Source organism: Thermomyces lanuginosus (assembly GCF_041956635.1).
Source record: "Thermomyces lanuginosus strain ATCC 200065 unplaced genomic scaffold VTN49scaffold_40, whole genome shotgun sequence".
NCBI lineage: Eukaryota > Fungi > Ascomycota > Eurotiomycetes > Eurotiales > Trichocomaceae > Thermomyces > Thermomyces lanuginosus.
The window spans coordinates 851,277-865,779 of record NW_027192374.1 but is presented as its reverse complement, the minus strand read 5'-3'; the positions used below and the strand labels follow the sequence as shown (position 1 = coordinate 865,779).

The 14,503-nt window shown below is 55.7% G+C and overlaps 4 protein-coding genes across 4 annotated transcripts; 2 read left to right on the top strand and 2 right to left on the bottom strand.

Annotated features, from left to right (window-relative positions):
• Positions 1–6: 6 nt before the first annotated feature.
• VTN49DRAFT_6301 (uncharacterized protein) lies at positions 7–1,745 on the top strand (the record flags this gene model as incomplete). Its single annotated transcript, XM_069414455.1, has 3 exons — positions 7–58; positions 118–263; positions 318–1,745. The coding sequence occupies 3 exons, from the start codon at positions 7–9 to the stop codon at positions 1,743–1,745; spliced, it is 1,626 nt and encodes a 541-aa protein (XP_069265699.1).
• A 115-nt stretch (positions 1,746–1,860) lies between these two features.
• Positions 1,861–5,601, bottom strand: VTN49DRAFT_6300 (uncharacterized protein; the record flags this gene model as incomplete). Its single annotated transcript, XM_069414454.1, has 6 exons — positions 1,861–3,726; positions 3,788–4,165; positions 4,213–4,511; positions 4,561–4,776; positions 4,828–5,149; positions 5,200–5,601. 6 exons carry the CDS (start codon positions 5,599–5,601, stop codon positions 1,861–1,863), a joined length of 3,483 nt encoding a protein of 1,160 aa, XP_069265698.1.
• Positions 5,602–7,808: 2,207 nt separating this feature from the next.
• Positions 7,809–8,468, bottom strand: VTN49DRAFT_6299 (uncharacterized protein; the record flags this gene model as incomplete). Its single annotated transcript, XM_069414451.1, has 1 exon — positions 7,809–8,468. One exon carries the CDS (start codon positions 8,466–8,468, stop codon positions 7,809–7,811), a length of 660 nt encoding a protein of 219 aa, XP_069265697.1.
• Positions 8,469–8,665: 197 nt separating this feature from the next.
• On the top strand, positions 8,666–14,305 carry VTN49DRAFT_6298 (uncharacterized protein; the record flags this gene model as incomplete). The annotated part of the gene is made up of 2 exons (XM_069414450.1): positions 8,666–13,090; positions 13,184–14,305. The coding sequence occupies 2 exons, from the start codon at positions 8,666–8,668 to the stop codon at positions 14,303–14,305; spliced, it is 5,547 nt and encodes a 1,848-aa protein (XP_069265696.1).
• Between the last annotated feature and the right edge of the window lie 198 nt (positions 14,306–14,503).

The window sequence follows — 14,503 nt, the reverse complement described above, 5'->3', positions numbered from 1 at the left end:
CCCATCATGCCGTTCGGAATCTTGGAGTGCAAGAAGATGGAGGTTGTCCCTGGGACAGGTACGACAGCAATTGCTCTCGATGACCCAGCACTGCGTTCAGCAGACTGACATGATTAGCCATCATGGGGGACAACACGGTATCCGATGAGGTCCCAGGAGAGTTCGGCGACGTTCCCCGCGACCAGCTGCGTCGCGGGAAGGGCCGATTCTCCAACATCATCTTGGTCCCGCAGCCATCGGACTCGCCGGATGATCCATTGAATGTAAGTATCTTCTTACATGTATAGGCTTGTAGTAATGCTAATCCGATCCGGTAGTGGCCCCAATGGCAAAAAGATTTGATCCTATTCATCATCGGCCTCTCGGCCGCCGTGGTCGGTGCATTTGGCCCGATGCTCTCGCCCGGTTTCGTGGACATTGCGGAGGAAATGCACATCACTGTCAACACACTCTCGCAGGCCACCGCATGGCTGATTCTGACTCTGGGTCTATGCGTCTTCCTGATCAACCCGATTGCCAAGGTATATGGCAAACGCCCCATCTACTTGATCGCTCTCATCGACCTCTTCGCATGCAGCGTCTGGGCCGGGGCAACCGACACGTATCCGTCCTTCCTCGGCAGCCGCATCATCTCCGCCATTGGCATGGCGCCCTACGAGATCCTAGTGTTGGCCACCATCAAGGACTTGTACTTTGTGCATGAGCGCGGCACCCGCATTGCCGTGTGGAACCTGTTCCTCCTGTGCGGCATCGCAGGCGGCGCCCTGATCTCGGGCTACATCATCCAAGACCTGGGCTACCGCTGGACCTTTTGGGTTTGTGCCATCCTGTTTGGCGCACTGTTGATCGCCACGTTCTTCCTCGTCCCCGAGACAACGTACGTTCGTCCGCCGACACCCGCAATGACGGACCAGTCATCTGCATCTTCCAAGGCCAATGGAGACGACGAAAAAGCAACAGCCGTTGAGATTGAGCACACTCAAACGCGACGATCCTACTGGAGCTCCCTCAAGGTCTACAACGGCACATTCAGCGACGCGTCCTTCCTCCGCGTCTTCATCCGCCCCTTCTTCCTCTTCTTCTACCCAGCAATCCTCTGGGGGTTCCTCCTCTTCGGCACAACCATCACCTGGATCGTGGTCTACTCCGTCGTCAACGCCGTCATCTTCGTCAACCCGCCGTACAACTTCAGCGTCTCACAAACCGGTCTCATCAGCCTGAGCCCATTCATCATGACCATGATCGGCGAAGTCGTCTCGGGCCCCATGAACGACTGGATCTGCGTCTGGCTGACCAAGAAGAACCGGGGCATCTACGAGCCCGAGTTCCGGCTGCCCATGGTCATCGTCGTGGTCCTGTTGGGCACGGTCGGATTCTTCGGCTTTGGGGCCACGGTGCACTACCAGACGCATTGGTCCGGACCGGTTCTCGCCTTTGGGTTTGCCAACATGGCAATGGCCTTTGCATCGACTTGCGTCTTTGGCTACGTTGTGGATTGCTATCCGGATCTCAGCGAGGAGATCTTCGTTGCTATCAATGCGCGGAACCTCTTCACGTTTGGCTTCACTTACTTTGTTAATGACTGGTTGGAAAAAGAAGGTGTCCTGGCCGTCTTTAGCGTCCTGGGTGGTTTGTTCCTGTTTGTCTGTTTCTTGACCATCCCAATGTGGATATTTGGGAAGAAGATCCGGAGTTGGATCGGGCGGAATCAGTGGTTGCAAAGTATTATGGCCGATACACGGTGATATAAAATTTTTCACTCTTTGACAAGCGTTGCTTTTAAAATAGTGCCTTTTTGATAATCGAAAATGATTTCGATGGCTCTTGGCTATATATATATATATATACAGGAGAGTGTTCTCAGAGCGTCCACCCGCTGAATTCATCTTCATCTTGAATAATCTGCCGCAGGTACAAGCGTTCTCGATCCGTCTTTGGACGGTATTGCCGCTCCATTTGCTTCAATGCCCGGAGGACAACGGGAAATAACGTCTGCCTCCTGCCCAAAGTACGACGGAAGGCGACAACCCCGAGATAGGAGATCTGATGAGGGGCGACTCTGCATTCAAATTGCTCTTGCTGCTCGCCTAATTGATTTTTTTGTTTCTTGTGCTCCGATCGAATGCGGGAAATGGTCGAGCGGATGAGCTCATGGACGGTCTTCAACAGCAACTTTGGCGATGCCTGCGACCGACGCCGCAGCGAACGGACGTACCAGTACATCTTGTTCGCCATGTGGACGAAGCCGGCGTAGATCCCTCCGAGCACCGTTCGCGGGCGGTTGTGCTGCGTGTCCCATAACATGGTACTGTTCTGGACGACTTGAAAGGAGGACACGAGTTTGCGGTAAAGCTGCTGTCCAGGCGAACGACTGTATTCCACCGTGACGCCATCAATCGGATTGCCCTGGACCATTGCTGCGAAGTTTCTCTTGAACTCCAGCGTTCGCGTGTCGATGAGGTTCCCGCAGTAGGGAAACCAGACGGAATCCTGCAAACGAGGCAAGACGATTCCATTGACTGTGACCTCAAAGTTCACCAAGCTTTTCGACGGGTTCACCGACACGCCATAATCCGGTTGCCCGTCCATCATGACTTGAAGAAACTGTCGAGCTAGTCCCGCGTTGGGCGTGATAAGCAAAAAGTCATCAACGAACCGCAATAGCAGCGCATCACCAGAGGATAGAAATCCCAGAACTTCCCGCTCCAGTGCGCCGTAAAAGTAATTACACAAAAGAGTGGATAGGATTGAGCCTTGCGGGATTCCTTGGCGCTGCTTGAAAAATTTCTTGCCCATCTTGACCAGGTTCCCGCGTACAAGCTCATTGAGGCGAGCAAGCAGTTCGTCGGTTGACCTTTTGTAAATGGTTGCCAAGTCGACGTACACCGCATTGCTCCTGATGTCGGTACGGTCGGGCAACGAGGAGACCGAACCCTCTGGTGCAGCCCTTGTCACGAATTTACGCCAGTGCTTTCCCTGCGGGTCAGCTTGCTCGTAATGAGACAGACTGTTCGGCCCATTGCTTGGCCGTATCTGGGCGTGTTTGCTGATCGTGTACGCGCTCTCTGAAACAAGCCTTCTGGCAAGATCAAGCAACCGTCGTTGCGGAATGGTGTCGAAGCAGTGCTCAATATCTAGCTTGACAAAATAGAATGGCGATTGTTGATCCCTAAACTTCATTTTGAATGCTTTCAGACGGTGATAGATCTCGTCCACAGAAAACAAAGACGAGCCAAAGAGGTCGGGGCGTCGCGATTTCTCGTAATTGAGCACGCTGTACACAGGCGCCATCATGCTATTAATGCTCAAACTAAGAAAAGTGCTGTTCCCCGCCCCCTTCAGCTGCGTTTTGCGTGAGAGATTTGTAATCGGACGAACACCGGTCGCTTTGGGTAGCAGCCGCACAGATGCCCATGGGAGCCTTTTCTGGGCTAAGATCTCTTCAGCCCGTTTTTTCGGCAGTTCAACAAACACCGAGGACTTCAACTCCGCAAGGGGCCCCTCCGTGAGCCGGCGCCACACGTCATGTCTGAAATAGAATAGTCGGTTGCGATATACCTGGGACTCCGTCACGTAGAAAGTGGCGCGAATCAACGGGATGAGTAAGGAGTCAAAAAGATAATAAACGAATTCTTGCAGGATCTCAACCCTCTTGTTCATATCCGTCAGAGAGATTTTATCTCCTGGTCGACAGTGTGGGATTTTGAGCCATGGAATGCACGTCACCTACACTATGTCAACTTCTTGAAAAACGAGAAGAGAGAGAGAGACCATTGTGCAGACTAACCTTCAAACCTTGGCAGACTTGATGCAAGCTAAGGCTTTCGAAGCGACCGAGCCGAATGAACAGGTCGACATATCTCATCACTGTCCGCCAATTGGCAGCGCCATCCTCACCGTCGCCAAAGCAGTCTTTCGGAAGCAGTCTGCGGAGGACGGCACGGCAAAATGCAGATACCGATGCAGCTGGAGTGGCATAATCCATCAAGCAAACTTTTTGGCTCGTCACATGAGTACCGGATGTTCTAGCTGCTGGTGCCGATTGTGAGCGTCCCTCTGGCACGGAATTTCTGTGCAATTCGGGAAACTGAAGCTCCGTGGTCAATGGGGTCCTCGGAGTGAGATCCGGTGAAGAATCAGAGACTAGTCGCGGTGGCCCGACTTCCTGCTGCTGGTCAGACATTATCATTGGCATTCCGGGGACGCGCTTACATCAATAGGACAATAGTAACGTAACAGTTCGGTATACGGACAACTTTGATTCCGCTTCTGCAATGCCCGAACCAACTGCACAGGCGGACCGCGGAGACGCTTTGGAAGTTTCAAACTTTGTCGAAAGTTCTTGATCTCTTCTTCTCGCATCGTATAGTCTTTGAACGGTTGGCTTGTTTCGCGACGGTCTACCGTCGAGGTGAACACATTATGCAAGCCAAACTGGCGGGGAAATATGTACATCATAACATGGACGGTATGCTGTTCGTTATCCGGAGAAGGAAACCTGTTGAGGACGTCTATTTCGTCAGTACAATGTCGTGCATCGAAATGCTCATGCAAACCTACGAATATGCCGAAGGCCAAATTTAACCTCGCCCCGCGAATTCAGAGCCGGGCGCGCATATAGCATACGCCGCCGCACAAAGACAATGCTGTTCTGCTTGCGCAAGACTGTCTGCTGGTTCTTGCCGCTTTCAGCATGTTTTTTATTGATCTCTGATCGGCTTTCGTTTTTAACAGAGGACGATTGCGGTTTTGTGTCGAGTGAGGTCAGGTAGGTTCCTAAGGCCGTCAGTCATTGCAAACAACTTCATATCAATTCACTCAACATACCACTAAGCTGGTGATAGACGCTCCGTTGAGAATCGACGCAGGTGAAGATGCCGCAATCCAGCAAGAGCCGGATCATGATGTCATCCCCGTCTTTTCCAAGGAGGCCGAGTAATGAGGTCCAAGGCGCTTGCTTGAGAGTCGCTACCTGGGGATTCGGGAACTTGGCCTCGACCCCCGGAATATTGTTCGCCATTGGATCCATCTCGGGGAACCACCGTAGAGCACGTTCAAAGCCATTAGCCAAGACGTGTTGCGGCTGTTGTTGCGAAGATCGGTTCTTCGATGCGCGCTCGAAGAGAGTTTTAATGACAAAATCGACGACCTGAAGCTGTCAGACGGCCAGTTCGGTATCGGTATTGGAGAGGGACGTGCATCAGACTGAAGAATGGTCGCCCCTTTGGCTCCGCCTCTGTCAGAGCCCAGAAGGGAACGCTCTGGTGATTGCGTGAACTGGAGAAACTCTCGCTGGCGTGCCTCGGTCACGGCCCGATCCGGCTCCTCCACAACACCGACCAAGGTCGAATCCAGCAGATGGGCCAATTGACGGGCTTCGGGATCCATATTGGCACCAGTGTCCCGTCCCAACGTTGCGATTCGCCGTCGACGGGCTTTGGAGGACGCTGGCAACTGTTCAAGCACATACTGCCTGAGCGGTAACAGGCGTTTGTAGTAGCGCGACAGTACGGGATGATTGACTGTGTCGTGGCGAGCTCTTTTGGCGGCCGAGGCCGATCCGGTCGCGTCTTTGGCAGGACGCTTTCTCTTTTTTCCCATGATGGCGGAATTACCTGGACGACAGTTTCCACATCAGCTCTGAAGTCATGAATTCGATTGATTTTAGGTAATCGATCTATCAAAATGCCTCGGTTAATGTGATCTCATCGATGCCATCTTGTCGAACCACAAGCGGCCACAGTAAACAGATTGCCCGGCGCGTTTGGACAAGACGCGTCTTTGGCATCTTCGCAGCCAATCACAGTTCGTATCATCGTATCTTTTTTNTTTTTTTTTTTTGTCAAAATTCGCATCATCCAATCAGAGTTTCGATATGCCGCAAATAGAGAAAATTGGCTGCAGTGTCGGAAATTTGAATTGCGAATTGCTGGCAACGCCAGGAGAGCGAATGTCCTTATCTTCAATATCCTTCATGAATCAATAAACCGGGCCCTTCAATTGCCCACCAAGAAGGCATGGTCAGCGCGAATTAGCCTCGAGGCGTGATGGGTTTTCCCGAGAAAAACAAGAGCAGAATATGACTTCGTCCACCGTCACAATTGAAATGCTTCGTGTTGGTTCCTCAGTGTGCAGTGACCAGGGTGATGTTCTCAGGCATCAATGGAGCGAAAATCATCTCATTTCTGCACTGCCTGTACAACTCGGGTGCTTGCATGCTTCTACCTTTCGCTCTTCCGATCCAAGAACCGCAGTTACCGCGAGTCCTTTGCAGCAAGGATTCATGCCGATGGACAAGTTTCAACTGCTCGGGCCTCGTAGTGGTCCCATTTCCACAGAGACACCTCCCAATCTGTGGTGGCTAGAGAATCTTTGCTGTGTGTTCCGTCATCACTGGACGAGGCATCCACCGGTCATCAGAAACCTGGGCGCCGCATTTGTTTCCATCCCACTCCGATAATTCAAGCTTCTGATTGCTTCCTTGATGAATCATCATAACTAATTGTCAAACAAATCCTTGCTCATGAGCTAGCCTAATCCAGGGCTCGAGTCCGCCCCCTGACCATATCGTCGTGTGTTCGTCATGAGAGAATAATCTCGCACTTCACGCGCTACACCCGACCGTGAGCAAACTGCACCCTGCACCCAAGGCCCGTCGAGAAGTTCCGCGCGGGCCGTGGGATTGACCATTTGCCTGCTTTCCACCAAGGACGACTCGACTTGCTCTCCTCGACGCCAAAACTCCGGATCTGGAGGCGCCCTGTTGCCTGGGGCTCAGAGTCCTGTCCGGAGAATTGAAATTATCCAAGGCCCAAGATTAAATGATAAGTCCCTACTTCATCGAACATTCCATGGTTGCACACTCGAGGCGATAGTCTGGACTCCGTCTGGAAGCCCCTCTGGTCTTGGCATATCCATCCTGTATTAAATACATTCTATTCGTATCGGCTTTTCCGATTTCATACCATCGCAATGTAATTAAAGGCGGTTTGAGGACGAGCCGGTTGTTCTTACGAGGGCGCCACTAGTCTGCGAGACTTGGCGTTTCCAGACTTTGGAGCACATCCCCTGAGCCGCCCCTCCGAACCCAATGAAACAGCGGAGAACCTAAATTGCAATGTGTCTGAAGTCCGCAGCAAAATATGAATGAAAAATTGGCCGGAAGAAAAGCATCCCTCGTTCGCTGCGGGATGTCCTGTAGATTTTCCGCCTGGATAGATAGGATTGACCGGGATGCCCAAGGCGTGCCTTGGCCCTCGTTTATTTTTAGCCCGGCGCCGTTGATTCGCCTACGGCCCGTCGGCCCCAGCACGGCCGACCCCCCCCCCCGTCAACTGGACAAGAGTTTGGGGGCGTCTGGCCGTTCTCTGCCCGTTCGCTGGGTTCGGATCTTCGTCTCCCTTTCCTGACTGAGGCACGGATCGTCAACGGTCCCTCGACCCGGATCCAGCCGGTGCGGATGGACGGGCGATCCTTTTTCTGCAGCCTCCAGCCGACCTCGTCTGCTCGGCACGACGCCCGCCTGGGAATTCATTCATGTCGGCCAAAATGATTGATTCTGGGCGTTGGGGAGCCGTCGGAGGGCATCCGGGGACAACTGGCCACGTTCAGGGACTGAATAGTCTCAACCAGCCCAGCAAGGTACGGGACAATCAAATGTTTCCATGGTTTCTTTTTAGCTCGTGAAAGCGCCCACCCGAACCGCCCATTAGCGTTGCAGGGCTGGGGGTGAGGCGCCAACTCATTCATACAAAAAAAAAAAAAAACAATAAAAAATCCGCCCGCTGGTCGAATCGATGGACCATGGCCTATCGAAGGTCGATGCCTGATTGAGAGAGATCCTCGTCTCCTCCGTAGCCATCTGGGGCCATCTGGACTCCGGACGTTCTGCGAGAAACGAATCGTGAATGCCTCGCCAACGGCCCGGTTTTGCTGTTCTGGCTCTCGTAATCTTGGTCTTTGCCCTCTCGTTGGCTGTAATTGCTGCCTCTTTGTTCACCGGGTTGTTCTTCCGGCAGAGGGTCACTCACCCGTTTCTTCGTTTTCATTTGTCCAGACTCTCTGCCCGAGTCCTCGACAAAAGAAAAACACACGGCCCCGACTATCCCCATCCTCTGGCCGTTGCTCTCCTGATCCTCTCTTCGCTGGACAATCCCTGACCGCCCGGACCACCCGTCAGTGCGAATAAATCGACTCCACGTTGTACCGCGTCCCCAGAGGGGCCCCCCCCAACCCGCCGTCCGAGCGACGCTCGTGCATCCCGCTAAGACGCTAATTTGATCATCACCGCTCAACCAACTCAGCAGCGCCAATCCCGTCCGGTCCCCTCGACACCGCTCCTGCATGAAACGATCTCCGAGGCGGGTCGCGGTCTTCTGAAGGTCCCAAGTCGAGATTCCCGTCGCGGACCAGGTTGGTCTCCCAGCCGAGTGGTTTGTCCCGGCCAACGACTGCGGCCTTCTTCTCATCCTCCTCATCACGATTCTGCTACGAGGATCACTAGATTATTGCTAACCGACGAACATTGAACCCGCCGTCCCCAACATCCGCCGTCTGTGGCCGCACGCCAATATGTCTGCTCAGTAATTCGATCGGATGAACAAGCCCAACCACACCATATCCACACAGTCGAGTGGAACGTCTCGATTTGGGAAGTCCCAAGACAATGCCGGACCCAGATGGAAGCGACGACCCGGACCGCCACACCTTCCTGCTCCCGGCCACCGTCTATGTGCCACCACCACCATCACCACCACCACCGCCGCCGCCGCCTCCTTCCTCCGATGGCGCCCTCAGGGACGATTCCCGTGACCAGGACCATCCCTCGACGGCGACGGTAAGCCCTGGTCTTGATCGTTCCTTCCCTGCCCGGGCCTCCGGAATGTCGGTTTCTCCGACTCCGCCATCCTCCGCGCCCTCATCACGTTCACCCTCGCCCTCACCGTCCGGCAACTATCCGGCGTACCTTCCGCCCTCCAAGGACTCCAAGCCGTCTTCCTTTGCCGCCGAATCCGGACGCAAATCACCCCGGTCACAGCTGGCCCGGTCGGCCCAGCCGACCGTGACGCCGTCGACCCGGCCTCGACAATCCTCCATCAAGCACCTGGTGGACCGTTTTAATCAGACGGCCGATGAGGTGCCACCCCGACAGCAGCCACTGCCGCCCCGCCACCCGTCGCGCTCGATCAGCCCGTTTCGCACTCGGATCATCAGTGAATCGGGGCGTCCTCCGCGCCGACCCGACGCGGAATCCCCGATCGAACCGCGAACAAACGTACACCCCGCCGCCTCCGCGGCCCGGCGCCGGCCGCTCTTTGGCGAGCTACCAACCCTCAACACGACCACGCCGGCGACGGGTCATGGTCGGGCAGGACTCTCGCGCCGTCGTGGCTCCGACAGCAGTGTCCCCAGCCCTCACCCCGCCCTTCTCGATTCCACCGACGACATCTCGCCCATATCGCCGACGGCCTGGTATCTCGGTCACACCCCGAGAGAAACCGATAAACTCTCTCAACAGCAGCGGACCCGCAGTCGTCACCGAGCTCAAAGTGACGCGTCCTGGAACGTAGCCCGGCCAGACACGATACCGCACGCCCACATGGCGGTCACGTCGCCTCCAGAGCCGCCCTCTCCTTCTTCGAGCCTCGACCCCGGACCTTCTAGGTCCCGCATTCCCATCCCCACCCGCCGCACTAGCCATGCCTCTGATTCGGAACGTTCATCTCGCTCGAGCTCCGTGGTTGGCCGTTCCTCAACTCATTCCTTGACCAGCGTCCCCCTTGCTCCCAAGGGCACGAGTCGCCTTCCGAAGCCGGCCGCCAAGCCGGCCCTCCCAGTTGATGTCCCGAAGCACACCACCGGCGCGCGGCCGGTCCCATCGCCGTCACGCCGCGGCATCTCCCGCGATAATCCTCGGGCTGCTTCGGACACAAGCTCCCTCAAAGTCTACGTGTCCGCCCCTCCTCCGAAGAAGTCGCCTCCTTTGCGCAGTTCTCGGCCCCGTCAGTCGGTCTCCACGGCGACAACTTCCGCATCACGTGCCAAAGTCGTGGATCGTGTGTCTCGCTTCCAATCATCCGATTCGCAGACCAACCAGGATTCTCGAACTCCCCGATCCCGATCACGTCAACTCCCGGAACTGGGAAATGTGGACTTTGCTGCTCGTCGGCAGAAGATCCAGCAAGCATTCAGCAAGTCCGTGCAAGAAACCGCGAGGAGAGAACAAGAGGAGGCCGAGCGTCGCAGACGAGCCCGAGAGAGGCGACATGAGGAGGTTCGGTCGATGCTTATACGGGAGGGGCAACTGCGCCGGATGAGGTCCAGGGAGGCCGCAGCGACCCCAGAGCGAGCCGCGGTCCCGCAAACGGAGGGGCCTCCCGTTGCGGAGCCCCATGCCCATCTCGGCGAACTCAGCACTTCCATGATTGTGGAACAGAAGCCAACGGCCTTGGCGCCGTCAACAGTCGAGGACAAGGGAACCAACTCCGCCGTGGACAAGGAACAAATCGCGGATAGCGCTGCTCGCGCGGCCTCGCCCCAACCACCCCAATGCGACTCGCCCACATTGGGCGCGCCTCCAAGCTCGGAGCCGGCCGGCCCGTCCGCACCGATGGACGATCGCGCCTCAGACGGAGCACCGCCTTCAGCCATGACGGCTGAAACAAACGACACTGACACCACACACTTCGATTCTGAGCCTCAGGTCAGTCTGGATCATGCAGATGGCGGCCATCGCGATCTTCTCAGCCGCATCATGCAACTACGGGAATCCAGTTCCAGCAGCGAATGTGAAGAGGATCGGTCGGATCAGGATGACAAGGAATCTATTCAGATCATGCTGGAGCCCTCGGATTCGACTGTATTCTTTGATGCCGTGAACAGTGGCGAGAGCGGCGCCGGTCACCCGGGGGACGCGGTCCACGATCCTCGCGATGCACCGACCGAAGGCAGTGATGCTGCCCGTGACGACAAGCTGAAGCGGTGGAGCATGGCATCCTGGTCGTCCTCATTGCGAGATCATCCGTCCGAGAGTCAGGCTGATCAAACGGAATTCACCGCCCAGAAAGCCGATGCCGACGCGACCGAACCGGACGGACCCTCGCCAACCTGGGCGGAGTCGGCGGAGGCCGCAGAATACCAACGATCACTGGGGGGGTTACTCCACGACGAACCCTACTTGCGGCCGTTCCACACTCGACAACACTCTGATCCCGATACCCTCGTTCGCCAGGGTGGCTGGGATACGAAGCGTGTGACGAAGCTCTTCTTGGAGGAACTCACCGAAGGCATCCTGAAGTCACCCGATCGACCGTGGGAAGTCGTCCAAGCAGGGGAGGAGGTCGATTCGTCGTCCCGTGGGAACAATGGCCTCACCGAGGACCCAATACTCGTTCCGCCAGAGGACGATGCCTTACACAGACCCAGTCTCTCTGTGCGCGATGATTGGGAAAGCGTCTCACCGTCCATTGCGGACTGGATGCAGGTCGCTGCGGCGGATGCGGCGGCAACGCCTCCCCAGGAGGAGCAACCGGTTGCCGGTCCGCAGGAGAGCGGGGAAACGTCGGACTCACCGGGATTCCTCCCCCCGGTCACCTCGTCGGGTGAATCGTGGGATGGCCTCGGTCTGGCAATCCATGTGCAATCGCCAGAGGAGCCGCCGCCGCCGACGGAGCCGCCCATGCCCACGTACAGTCCCCCTCCGGTCCCGCCGGCCGACACGACAGAGGTGCCCGCTCCGGCCCAAAGTGTGTCGCCCAGTATTTATCACAGCCAGCCGCCATCCAGCATCTGTCCCAGTGCGCCATTTGCGGAGCCGCCCGCGCCCGTCCGAGACAGCGAAGAGTCTTCAATGGTGCAGAGCACGTTCGCGTCCTCGCCCCGGACCGTTGCCTCCTCTGCTACATCCCAACATCAAGTTCCCCCTCCGCCGGCTCATCCGCCACCGCCACCGGTTCCGCAGGATCAGGTCTCCGTTCAGCGTCCCAGCTCGCCGACACCGGAGCAGCGACGGCTGAACAAACGTCGAAACGTAATCAAGGAGCTGGTGGATACCGAATACACCTATGGTCGCGACATGAAAGTAGTGGATGACATTTACAAGGGCACGTCGAGTTCCTGTCTCGACCTGTCACCAGAGGATGTGAGGGTGCTTTTTGGGAACTCGGATCAGATCGTTCACTTCTCGATGACTTTCTTGGATGGTCTCAAACAGGCCGCACGGAGCGTCTATGTCATGCCCAAGTCTAAGAGATGGGGCAGCAAACGGCGGACCGGCAACGGCGGCGGTGACAGTCAGCATTCCGATTCGCGACCGTCCGGCGCGGGTGTCGACATCATTGATGAGAATCAAGACCGTCAAACTTTTGTGGGCCGCGTGTTCTTAGAAAACTTGCCTCAGATGGAAAAGGTCTACACAGAGTACCTCAAGAATCACGACGCGGCAAACAGAAAGCTACAAAGTCTCCAGCGCAACCAGAAAGTGGCCATCTGGCTGAGGGAGTGCCGCGAGTGGGCGTCCGATCTGACCACCGCGTGGGATCTGGACTCTCTCCTTGTCAAGCCGGTTCAGCGCATTCTGAAGTATCCTCTTTTGCTGAACGAGCTCATTGATGCTACGCCTGCAGATCACCCGGATCGAGAGTCACTTGTTGCGGCTGTCAACGGGGTTACGCAAATATCGGTCCGCATCAACGAACTCAAGAAGCGTGCCGACCTTGTTGGCCAAGTCGTCAGTAGCAGAAAGCGAAAGGATTCGGATGTGCGCTCCGGATTGTCCAAGGCGTTTGGTCGGCGGACTGAGAAGCTGAAGCAACAAGTCGGGCTCTCTGAAATGGTCCAAGACAAGCAGTACGATGCGTTGGCTCAGCAATTCAACGATAGCTACTTCCAGCTGCAGGTTGTGATGCGGGACGTTGAGATGTACACGCGGGAGGTCCAGACCGGCTTGAACAAACTTCTTGATATTGCATTGGCGGTGGACCGTTTCCTTGATGTGGCTCCTGCGCACGGCAAGTACATCGAGTACGAGAGCAAATGGCGACGTTTGCGTGTCATTGTTCGTGATATCGTGAACATCGCTCTACCCGATCATGTACGTACCGCCTCGAGCCATCTCCCACGCTCTCCCTTGAGACCCTTTTCATCACGTCGTTGTGTTGGCGTTCTGAGCTCACCGCGAGGACAGGTTAACATTGTGCGCCAGCGTGTCATCGAGCCCATGGTCACTTTGCTCAAACTTTACGAGGGACCACAGAAAGTCATGCACAAGCGTAATAAGCGGTTGATCGACTATGCCCGTTTCAAGGCAATTAAAGATCGACGCGATCGACCGGACAAGAAAACGGCAGAGCAAGCTGAGCAGTTCACTGTACTGAACGACGCCCTAAAAGATGAACTTCCCAAGCTCTTCGCGCTCACGGCGAAGATGATGGAAGCCTGCCTGGAACGATTCATTGCCATTCAGCGCGGATGGTTTCAGTTACTCCAGCAAAAACTCGGCCAGCTGCTGGACCGTTTCCCCGGTGACGTCGATAGCATTGTGCGCGAATTCACCGGCGATTTTGGCATCCATGAGGCCCAAGTCTTGACTCTGAGCATCTGCAACGGTGCGATGCTCGCTGACACGGCAAATATGGTGAATTTTGCGAATTTCGATGCGGGCAGCGGCTCCCCCGGTCGATCACCATCCATCGCAACGTCTGGTCAGCGAACTGCGTCTGGCGCAGTGGATGCGTCTCCCAAACGTTCCTTTGATTTCAGCTCGACCCGCTCGATTGTCGACAGCCTGCCTGGGCGGCGTGGGACCGATGCTTCCGTGTCTCGGGCGAGCGAGACCACCAACACGCCGAGCGCGTCAGCGCGGCCGAGCATATCGTCTACAAGGCAGGCGGAGGCGCCGCCGAGTGTACCTCGTCTTGACCTGGATATCCCGATTATGCAAGAACCTCTACTACAAGACACCGGTCTCTATGAATCGACGAATGGAGATGCCAACGGTTCCCCAAATGGCAGGTATTCGGGGTTCTTTTCCTCGGCCATGCCAATGTCGGACTCGCCAGCTCAGGAGACATCGCAACCGGGACCGACCACGGACCCGAAAGTGTTGTTCCTGGCGGCAAGCCTGTACGATTTCAAGATTGATGAAACCCGATACGAGGCAGGCTATCCATATCTCACATATGACGAGGGCGAAATCTTCGATGTGATCGCCGAGAAAGGCGAACTATGGTTGGCGCGGAATCAAGATGATCCTACGCACCGGGTGGGATGGATCTGGACGCAACATTTCGCCAAAGTGCCGTCCTAAACTCCTCCTTTGGCCGACATTATTTCATGACCTTGTTTTTCTACATTATGTTACGTTTGATGAGACATGACACTTTCCTATTTTATGTTTTCGAGTCTGCGTGTTATTCCTGATTCGCATGTGTTGCTGTGGTTTCCGGGAGCATTGAAGGCGTCTTTCTGTATAGTTTTGGGGTGTTCTTTTTCCTTTGTCTCTACC